We start from the raw sequence: 11,980 nt of genomic DNA, 5'->3' as shown, positions 1-11,980 counted from the left end.
AGATTACAACATATATACTGAATAGGGTGCGAAGCAAGGCAGTAGCTAAAACTCTTTATGAGCTTTGGACTGACCAAAAACCAAGTATTAGGCATTTACACATTTGGGGTTGTCCGGATGAGGCTAGGCCTTATAGGCCTAATGAAAAGAAATTGGACCTAAGGAAAATTAGCTGCTACTTTGTTGGGTACGTTGAAAGGTCAATGAGTTATAAATTTTATGATTCCTCAACAATGCCTTCTTTGGGACGGGAAACACCAGGTTTCTTGAGGAAGTTGAATTTATGGGGAGAGATAAGGTTAGTGACATTGTCTTTGAGGAGGAATTTATTTCTCTTCCTAGTATTGCTATTGAACCTATTCAAGAAACAATACAAGACAATATCATTGTACTCCCTACACAAAATGAGGACACTACTCCATAATAGCAAACTCAACAACCTCAAGAAGTGATGCCATTAAGGAGATCCACTAGACAAAGGAGAAGTGTGATTTCAGATGATTATAATGTCTTTCTCCATGAACATGAGTTTGACATAGGTGTGGTGGAAGATGATCCAATCAACTACTATCAAGTCAAACAAATTTCTAATTCTCAGAAGTGGATTGATGCCATGAATGATGAGATGAATTCCATGAAAGCAAATGACGTTTGGGATCTCGTCAAATTACCTGAAGGTGTGAAGCTCATTGGTTGCAAATGGATATTTAAGACCAAAAAGGATTCAAGGGGTAATATTGAGAGATATAAGGTACGTCTAGTTGCTAAGGGATTCACTCAGAAGGAAGACATTGATTATAAAGAGACTTTCTCTCTAGTTTCATCGAAAGACTCTTTCAAGATTATAATGGCATTGGTGGCTCATTTGGACTTAGAGTTTCATTAGATGGATGTAAAGACAGTGTTTCTCAATGGTGACATTAATGAAACAATTTATATGGTGCAGCTTGAAAAATTTTATTTCTGGAAATCCAAAAAATTTATTCTTCAAAGTAAAAAAATCCATCTATGGGCTCAAGCAGGCTTCCCGTCAATGGTATCACAAGTTTCATCAAGTAATCATCTCATATGATTTTAAGGTAAATTTGTTTGATGATTGTGTATACCATAAGGTCAGTGGGAGTAAGGTTATATTCTTGGTTTTGTATGTCAATGACATATTGCTGGCAAATAGTGATATAGACTTATTGCACGAAACCAAGAACTTTCTAACCAAAAATTTTGAGATGAAAGATCTTGGGGATACCTCTTTTGTATTAGGAATTCAGATACATCGAGATCGCTCTCGAGGTATACTTGGGTTATCACAAAAGAGTTATATCGAAAGGGTACTTGCTAGATTTGGCATGAAAGACTATCACCTGGAGATACACCCACAGCTAAGGGAGAAAGGTTCAGTCTCAGTCAATGCCCCAAAACTAAGGTTAAAAAGAAGGAAATGTAGAAGATTCCTTATGCATGCGTTGTAGGGAATCTTATGTATGCTGAGGTATGTACGTGTTCGGATTTGGCATACATAGTTGGAATTTTAGGTAGATATTTTAGTAACCCATGATTGGATCATTGGAAGGTAGCCAAGAGGGTTATGAGATATCTTCAGAGAACAAAAGACTACAAGCTCACCTATAGGAAATCAGATCAACTTGAGATTATTGGGTATTTTGATACTGATTTCGCTAGATGCCAAGACAAGAAGAGATCCACTTCGGGCTATATCTATCTACTGGCTGGAGGTGCTATTTCCTAGAAGAGTGTTAAGTAGATTCTCATAGCTTCTTCGACCATGGCAGTAGAATTTATAGCATGCTACAAGACATTTAATCAAGGAATTTGGTTGCAAAATTTGGTCACGAGACTGCATATCTTGGATGGGGTTGAAAACTTGCTCAAATCTATTGCGACAATAAGTCTGCGGTGTTGTATTAAAACAACAACAAAAGCTCTACCAAGTCAAAGCATATTGACATTAAGTTTCTGGTGATTATGGAAAGGGTTTAGAGTTGTCAAGTTATTGGAATTGGTGTATTCCCGAGAGGAGGGGGGGGGAATTGTATAGTTAAAAGTTTTCTCCTAGGTCAATTCAAATTCCACAAACAGTATTACACAAACCTAGGGTTTGTATAAATACATACCAATTCAACAGATAAATTGTTGAGCAGATATTAAAACAAAAAAGCTATTCTCAATAATTCACAGTCATTCAAGTGCATATGTAAAATAATCATAGCATTAAACAATAACATATAAGTGTGGAAAATAAATTGCGGAAATGTAAAGTGCACACACGATATGTTATCGGGGTTAGGCTAATACTGCCTACGTCCTCGCCTCAAGCTCACAATCAAGAGGATTCACTAAATTTGCTCACTTGTGAGTGGAGCAACACCATTTACAACCTCCCTCTCCTTACTAGGCAAGGGAATACCCCAAGTCAAATTAACAGGGCTGACCCCAACCTTTACAACACCTTACTAGTATGATGCATCTAATTCTTTTAACTAGGTCTGAACCAGTCCGGTGCTCTCCTAATCAAGTTTGAGCAATTCGGGACTATTCACAGGGCTAGTCTCCCTTTTCCAACAACTCATCGGGAATACAATAGATAATCGAATAAAATATTTTTTGTACAACAAAGAATGCTTCTATACTAAGCAGATGTGTACAATAATAAGTTCAATGCCCTCACATATGATATGAATGTAAAGCTCAGTGTGAGTATGAATTTTTCTCAAAAATAACGTTTATAACTTTGGGTAAGGTATATATATGTATGATAATGACTCAAAGATTTAACCCTAATAAAATATTTTTCTCCAAAAATATTTTTCAAATGGAGTGTAGGAGAATTTAGGGTTTTTGCTTTTCAAATGATTTTGCACAATCAAAATACAAGCGTTTGAAGTCTATGTGCAAAAAAGGTTTCCAAATCAGAAAGTATTTCTCCAAAAATATTTGCCAAGAAAATATGTGGAAAAACCTATAAGCTTATTCTCAAAAAGGTTTTCAACAAATAAAAACAAGTGATAATAAAAAACTTTACAAAAAATGAATGCCCAATATAAAAGTTCATTATTCAACAACATTCAAGTGCAAAGAACTTGCAAGTGAAAGAAGTAAAGGAATTAATCAAATGTTCTCTTCAAAATGATTTTAAAACAAAAGAGTGTAAGAGAGTATGAGTAGCATGCTTTGAAAACATTGAAAGAATTTAAGCAATAAGAGGAATATGAGTATTAAAAATTTCATAGAAATTTTCTTAATAATTTTTGCTAATCTCTTTCTAATTAAGACAAATGGGAGAGTATATATAGATATTCATGAAAAAATAACCGTTGGGGGACATGGAGGTTTTTTCTGAAAAAGATTAATGAGTTTAATTAATTTTAACCTCAGTTAATTGCAATAAAAAAATTAACCAACCCGAGAGATTTAGTTGACCAAGGATAAGGTTCGGTTGATCACTTTTATAAGTTCGGTCAATTGAGGCAACTTTGACCTATAGATTTTGTTGACCATCTCAGGGCGATTCTGAACCCTTCATGGGTTCGGTCGACCATGGCTAGAGGCCGGTTGACCATTCATGAGGTTCGGTCGACCAACGCCAATTTGAACTACAAGTTTTGGTCGACCAAATAATTGGGGTGATAGTGCTTTATGGTTTGGTCAACCTAGGTAGATGTGTTCAATTCAGAACGGTCGACCGAGGAAAGTCAAAATGTTGACTTCTGACCAGTTCGGTCGACCAAGCCAATTTGTGCATGATGGGTTTGATCGACCGAGCCAAGTCAAACTTTGACTTTAGGCTTTTAGTGTGTTTAGTTGACCAAGGGTTATAACACATAAACTAGTCGGTTGACAGAGACTTTTAATTAAGCTTAAAAACGCAACGTTGGTCGACCTTCGATTTACCGAAGGCTTTGCTTTTGTCCCGATTTTGACCCTAAACAATTTAAATCTTTTTGTATGAATTTTGGCTTTTAAGGAAAAAAGGTTTTGAGTTTAGGTTGGGTCCCCTAAGGTCAGGTTTGGATCCCTACGGTTAGACTATGGTCATTTTGAGTTTACATTCATATCATGCATGCTATGCATTTATTATAGAGCAAATTAAAAATTAAATTGTATTGACAATCAAAATAAATATGTCTTCTTTAGTGCTCTTCATTTCATGGACTACACCAGATGTATGTGGTCTTTATGTTTCTCTTGGCTTCCATCTCTTCCTTATGTGTGCGCTAAAGTATTAAGCCTGCTTCAAACACTGAATACACACATAAGTTATTTACATTTATTACAGAGCAAATTAAAAATTAAAATGTATTGACAATCAAATATGTCTTCTTTAGTGCTCTTCATTTCATGGACTACACCAAATGTATGTGGTCTTTATGTTTCTCCTGGCTTCCATCTCTTCCTTATGTGTGCTCTAAAGTATTAAGCCTGCTTCAAGCACTGAATACACACATAAGTTACTTGCAATTTGTCATAAGCAAAACTAGGGATCAGACTCAAAAAGTCAACACAAGTGTCGATAGAACATATTGGAACAAACTCCATAATTGCATGATACTCACCGTGGGTTTACTGCCCAAGGTGTTTCATGAGCACACTTTTCGTATGAGTGCCATCTTGTTTGATGATGTTGCGGTTAAGTGAATTTTTTTTTTTTTTTAATGTTCTTTCTTGTAGACACTTGTTTCATATTATTTTCTGTAGAAATAAAGTAATAAAGGAATGTATTTTTATGTATTTGTGACTCTAAATGTTATCTTCCTTTTGGAAGAGCTAAGGACTAAAGAACTAAGGTTGATCTCATAAGGAATAAGGTAGGACTAGTTAGGAAATGCATGTTAAGGTTAAGGAGCATGCATATTACCATGCTACACATCCATACTTGATCTATGCCATTGAGTGTATTGGTGTGGTGACCATTGATGGGTTTAGTTACGAATATGAGTGTAATGAATGTCGCTTTGATCCCATGGTAGTATATGAGATGAACAAGATTGAATTTAGGAGATATTATAAGGATAATAGTCATATTGTGTACACTTAAGGTTTGGGTGATATAATTGTTTCAAAAATCCAATACTTAAGTTAATTAACATCTATCGGGTATGTACTTTGCAATACGTAGAAATCCAATACTAAGTTAATTTAAAACTGATGGACTTCTCAAATCAGAAAGAGTTTTACGTTCTTTCTTTTCCTCATCTAAAGAGACGAACACAAGTGACCTACTTAAGGATTTGATTGTGGAAGATCAAAACTCTCCGCTAAAGGCTGTTAGACAATCAATCAAATCAGACACATTTATGGATAGGTATTTATTCCACGTTTAGTTTTCTTAATTGAATAACATGACGATCTTGGGTTATTAGGTTTTATGGATTAAAGTTATTTCTAACACATAATAGATCAATAATGCACACAATATTTTGTTAATTTATCAAGTATAATTAATCATTTACCCATTAATGCGATGGTGATAAAGTGAATTGAAAAGAAATATAATTTTTCTATCAGTAACATTTTAAAACCCATATAAATTATGTTTCCTTTACCTTTATGAAACATTGTTATACTAAGCATTCCAAATAAATTATAATTTTCTTAAGAAAGCTAGGGCTTAAAATATGAGAAGTCAATCAATATATGGAAAGTTGTGTGTTGTTGAAAAAGAATTCACACCCACCGGTTCACACCATAACATTGCAGCCACTACTTGAAACCATGGATGGAGGTATCAAATGTTGTGAATTGAAAAATTGTGAATAGAAAATAAGTCAGCACACAAAAGCAAACACCACCTTGTGTCATCAAGGCTTTCCAGGTGCTTGTTGTGGAGGGAGACTATATAATGATTTCAGCTGTCTGGATATGAGCTTACTGTCCTGGAAAGCCAGTTGAAGTTCCAGGTCATCTGACCACCACTGCTCTAATCCATGAGCCTCAAGAAATTTTTGTTTTCCCTTTGACATTACAAACAATTTTGCTGCCATTTGCTGCCCAGTGGTGAGAGCTTTATTCTCCTTGCCTGCATTACTTTCTTCTGTACCAGGTGGATCTGTATAATAGCAACAAATATAGTCACTGTTATTCACATATAAATGGGGAACCCACTTCTTCAGCCCCACACTAAGGGTTCTCCCCCACTCTTCGCTGGTTCCCTGACTTTCTGTAGTAGAAGGAAGTATTGATTTGAATCTCTTCCAGGCAAGCCCAGCTTTTTCTCCAATATTTCTTAAACTCATAGCTAAAGACACAGACGGTGGATTGAACAGATGGGTCTCCACAAATATTCCTTGTTTTGCTAACGCCTTTCCCACTTGGAGAGCAAATCCTGCTCCCAAGGAATGGCCAGCGACACATACATTGCTGCTTCCGTATCTGTCAGCAACTGATTTTAATGCCTCCAAGGCACCACTAAATCTAACAGAACCCTTCAAGCTCTCCCAAGCTAGAAACCGTAGATCATCCTCTATATCTCTTCTGATTGTTTGGCTTTTGAGTACTGTTCCTCGAAGTGCTAAAACAGCCCTCGGTGCCCCGCTTGGTCTGATGAGTATGAGGTCGGCCAAGGCTGCACTTCGATCCCATTCTAGTATTGCCCCATATATTGAGCCATCTCTTTCATCAGTTAAAGTTTGGACTAGTTTGTACTTGAAGGGGATCCACCAATTTGGGGCCAAAGCATTTTCTTCCGTTCTATTTTCTTGTCTGTCAAGTTCCAGCAGGTACACTGCTTGTATGAAACAGGCAATTACTGTCCTTCTGTAATTCCCATCCTTCCTGTCCGCACAATCCATCAAGATGGGAGATTAGAATTGTTACAACAAACTTACTTGAGATTGTTTAAGGAAGAGAAGGGGATTCCAATTCAGGAAATTGAGCAACACAACACAAAAAATGAACAGGTTTTGTGTGAGTTTAGTCACTTTTTATTTTAGTTAAAAAATGCAGAAAGAACTCAACTTATTTCCAAAAAATTAAGAAAAAGGAAGGGCTAATGAAAGATGAGAACTGTAAAATTAACATATTTTGGTTGATGGAATTTAAACGGTTTCTAATTAATACAAAATCTCTATTTCATTTGGTTGCCAAGAAGATGAAAACAGCAGAAAAAATTTGTGACTTCAGAATTAACAATAATTCATTCCAAAATCAAAGGGTTGTCAGATACCCAAATTTCCGTTCCAATTTCAAAAAAGGCTTCACTTAGTTCTATAAAACTAAGAATCAGGAGCATGTACAATCCGAGACCTTTTCAGAAGAATATAAAAGTTTCGAATAAAAAGAAAACTTGCCCTCCACTTAAGGAAACTTGCATTCCACTTTGATTGCCCAGAAGGAGATTATAAAGAAGTTTGGGACACAAAATAACAATCACTCCAAACACAATGAATTGCAACTTACCAAACACAATGGTTTTCATTCTATTTCTTTCCTACCCCATTCCATTCCCCAAACCAAACATGCTGCGAAATTCTTGGTAAGATCTACTCTTCCCGAGCGCCATACAGTAACTATGCTGTGTTTAGCATTGAAAAAAAGAGATCTGTAAATTGCACTGAAACCCTGGCTCCCGCCTCACAGATCTAAAACCTAATTACATGGATCATCAAGGCTGTCACAAATCGGGAATCCATATATATATACGCACACACAGATACACTAAATTTTACTTATATTGCCTAATCATCCCTTATGCTCTTCACCAGATCGACTACAACTAAAACATGCAATCAAGTCTTAGAAACCTAAAGGCGCCGTTTTCTGAATCCTCAGCGTTCTGATAAATTAAAATAGTAAAATACACAAAACTCATGTTATGCTATTTTCACCATTTTCGTACCGATTCAAACAATTTCTACAGCACTGCAATTAAAATATCAATAAATCACTGCAAGAAGCTGGATCAGAAGAACACAGAAGCCAGGGTTCTTACCAACTAGAGCTTATGAGCTCTCTCCAGCCGGGAGAAGACAGATTTCGAGGTCCAGACACATGAAATGCGTAAGGATGAGCTTCCTTCCCTTTCTCTGTGTCTTTAATCTCCCTACCCTCCTCTAATATATCCTCCGCGCGGCGCTTTGCCATCCTAGTAACCCTTCAACCCTGCTTCTTCTTCTTCTTTTATTCCTCTTCTTATTTTAATTCTTCGCATGATCTGCGAAGCATCCACAGAGAGAGAGAGAGAGAGAGAGAGAGAGAGAGAGAGCGAGAGAGAGAGAATTTTGCCTTCTGGCTTTTGAAAGGCTTTTGCTTGCCATCTTATTTAAGTGATCATTTTGGATATAAGTAATTAATTAAAAATAATAATTTGAAACGTTTGGCTCTCAACGGTCATATTTCGCTAATGTCGTGGTATCCTGATTTCCCTAATGGGCCGTCGAAACTCTCCTGTGGGCCCTGAGATATATGGCAATTCCTGAATTTTTAAAATTAATATATTTTTAATAAAAGTTCTCGAGTTGTCGTGGTCCAAGAATTATTTACTTAAATAATATTAGTAAAATTTAGAAAATTCGATTAGTTAATTTCCATGTAATCAACCGTGGTTGGACCAATCTGTGATACATTAAAATAGAATGAATCTGTAACAGTTAATTAAAATAAAAAAAAATTATATGATGAACTCTTAAAATTATAAATATTAATTTCATTCTATTCTATTTTTGTACCAAATAAGTTAATTTTTTGTTTGGGGAAGTTTTGAATTTCAATTTAATATAAAATTATATTAAAATTTATTTCAATCCACTCAAATCCAAATTTTAATTTAAAATTCATACTCCCAAATGTAGCATAACTATTTTTCTATCTTCCCTTCTCCACCCTATTAATAGTAAACCACAAACAATTATTTCTCTTCAATTCCTAAATCTTATTTGAAATTTGAAAAATATTAATAAAAGAAAAATTCAAATAAATATGCTTTTTAATGTTTATTTGTGAGCGAAAAAATAAAATATGTATATAGTAAATCAATGAACAAAAATTTCATTTTACACATCATCATGATAATTTCATAAATTTTTTAAAACATCCATCATGGGGATGATCAAATAAAACATATTTATAGGCAGTTAATTAGATAGTGAATTATTCTATTTTAAATTTTGTCATTTTACATTTTAATAAGATGTAGACATCCATAAATTTCATGTAAATAATACTCTTTCAAGATATTTTTAATTGAATTCATAAATAGTAGTTATAAATTAGACAAAGTACAAGAATATGATCTTATAGCATATGATAATCAAGTTAATTCTAACGTCATATTTGCACTTGCAGGTGGTAAGCCAAATCATACTCTTGTTTGTGAGCTTGTCATAACTTGCTTCTTTACAAGTAAATCCAACAATTTCTTGACCACCTTTAATGATTGTAAGTATTTTTCTTGAGTTACAAATATAAATGATAACACTTGATACATATGTTTTATGTTGTAATATGTGGCTCATATTAAGTGGAACACGTGTACAGAGAAAACAGGTTAAAGAAAACTAGGAAGCTAACTTGAAGAAAATTGTTGAGGGCCATCAAATTGTTGACGGTTTTGTTCGGCATTAGTTTGAAATTTATTGTTTTATTTGTTAGGACGATTAATGGGTTGGGTGCGTGGGGGCAACGCCCCTGCGGTACGGTTAAGAGTATTTGAGGAAATTTTCTAATACCTCTGTACGACTAGAGTTAGTATAAATACATATGATGTAATCCTACTTTTGACGGTTATGAAATTCAGCCGCCACTCGCTCTTGTGGGTGTAGGCATACTATCAAACCACATAAAATCCATGTATTTCTTGCTTTCTTTATCTTTGTGCTTTTTCGTGTTATTCATCATAATTGTCGCATGCTTCTCAACAATTGGCATCATAGCCATATTTTGATGTTTGGGATTTCTTCTGCGAAGTTCGACATGGTCAAGTTTGACGGATCTAGAAATTTCAGATTATGGCAGAGGAGGGTTAAGGATTTGTTAGTACAATAGGGCATGGTGAAGGCATTATATATATAGAAAGTAGCCGGAAGACATGGATGACATTAATTGGAAGGAATTGGAAGTGAAGGCTATGACAACTATCAAACTTTTCTGGCTGATGACGTGATGTATCACGTCATGGATGAGGAATCACTAACAGCAATTTGATTGAAATTGAAAAGTTGATATATGTCCAAGTCATTGACGAATAAGCTTTATCTTAAGAAGAAACTATATGGTCTTAAGGTGTCATAGGGTTCAGATATAAACCAGTACATCAACATGTTCAACCAGATCACTAGTGATTTGAAGCGAATTGATGTGAAGTTCAAAGACAAAAACAAGGCATTGCTATTTTTGAATTCCCTACTTGCTTATCCTATATACAAAAATTTGGTTATAACTCTGATGTGGGGAAAAGAAACTCTCGGATTATAGGTGGAGTTGCAACTGTAGAGTTTGAGTCAGATAGTATAGTCTTGTAGCATATGCGGTTAGGTCATATGGGCGAGCGTGGGATGATGGAACTTCATAAGAAAAATCTATTGAAGGGTATCAAAACATGCAAGCTTAATTTCTACAGGTTTTATGTTCTTGGGAAACATATTAAGGTGCAATTCAAGATAGCCACACACAAGATAGGGAGAATTCTTGACTATGTTCATATAGATGTTTGGGGGCCAGTATAGGCAGCATCACGGGGAGGACATACGTATTTCATGAGTTTTATTAATGACTGCTCATGAAAGGTTTAGGTGTACTTCATGCGGTACAAGTCAGAAATGTTTCCCAAGTTTAAGTTGTGGAAAGTTGAAGTAGAAAACCAAATAGAGAGGAAGATCAAATGCTTAGGTCCGACAATGGTACTAAGTACACAGATTCAAAGTTCACAGAATTGTGTGAGCAGCATGGGATCAAGAGACACTTCACAGTAAGCAAGACACCACAATAGCATTATAGTATAAAAGATGAATAAAACAATAGCTAAAAAAGCTCGGTGTTACAGGTTGAATGCAAGACTTGCAAAGAACTTTTGGGCTAAAGTAGTAAATACGACATGTTTCTTGATTAACAAGTCACTTAGTGCAGCACTAGATGGGAAAGTAGCAGATGAGGTGTGGACATGCAGCATGGTAGACTACTCTGGTTTGAAAGTGTTTGGATGTCCAACCTACGAGCATGTTTCTAGTGAGAAGAGATCAAAGCTTGATGCGAAGTCTAGACAGTGTATCTTTTGGAGGTATCAGAAAGGAGTGAAAGGCTTACAGCTCTGGGATCCAAGGGCAAACAAGGTGGTGATTAGTAGAGATGTGGTTTTTGATAAGAAAGTCATGTTGCAGCATACTCAAGAAGAAGAGAAACAAGTGCCAGAAAATTGTAACAACAATGAGCATGTGGTGTAGGTGGTGCTAGAGATCCATGGTAGTGAAGAAAATGTTTAGAATGTAGGGATTTCTAGCTCAGGAGATCAGTAGCGTCATAGTATAGCTATAGACAAGCCCAGATGCACTATTAGGCCACCCACTAGGTATTATTTTGAAGATTTGGTTTTTTATACACTCATTACTAGTAGCAGGGATCCTACTACTTTTCAAGAGGCAATGCATAACCAAAAGAAGAGTAGATGAATGGGTGTTATAGTGGAGGAGATAGAGTCACTGCATAAGAACCAGACATAGGAGTTGGTGAAGCTTCCAGAGGGGAAGACAGCTATATGCAAATGGGTGTATAAGAAGAAAGAAGCAGTATAAAAAAAAAGGAGAAAAATTCAAGGCTCGTCTAGTAGTAAAAGGTTACTCATAGAGGAAAGGGGTCGACTATGACGAGATCTTCTCCATCAGGGCAGTGTTGGGTTTGGTAGCACATTTTGATATGCATTTGGAGTAGATGGATGTAAAGTATTAGTTTTGGTGCAATCCCAAAAGAGGGGGGGGGGGAGGGGAGTGAATTGGGTATTTAAAATATTTCTTCTTAGGTTAAACCAGATCAAAAG

General features: G+C 35.7%; 1 protein-coding gene across 1 annotated transcript; it reads right to left on the bottom strand.

Annotated features, from left to right (window-relative positions):
* Positions 1-5,626: 5,626 nt before the first annotated feature.
* LOC131148719 (GDSL esterase/lipase At4g10955) lies at positions 5,627-8,271 on the bottom strand. The gene is made up of 2 exons (XM_058098610.1): positions 7,946-8,271; positions 5,627-6,789 (listed from the first exon to the last, which is right to left on the bottom strand). Exons 1-2 carry the CDS (start codon positions 8,095-8,097, stop codon positions 5,817-5,819), a joined length of 1,125 nt encoding a protein of 374 aa, XP_057954593.1. The 5' UTR covers positions 8,098-8,271; the 3' UTR covers positions 5,627-5,816.
* Positions 8,272-11,980: the final 3,709 nt, after the last annotated feature.

Source organism: Malania oleifera, chromosome 2, assembly GCF_029873635.1.
Source record: "Malania oleifera isolate guangnan ecotype guangnan chromosome 2, ASM2987363v1, whole genome shotgun sequence".
Taxonomy (NCBI): domain Eukaryota; kingdom Viridiplantae; phylum Streptophyta; class Magnoliopsida; order Santalales; family Ximeniaceae; genus Malania; species Malania oleifera.
Note: the sequence above shows the minus strand (reverse complement) of the source record. Positions and strands in the feature narration are given on the sequence as shown.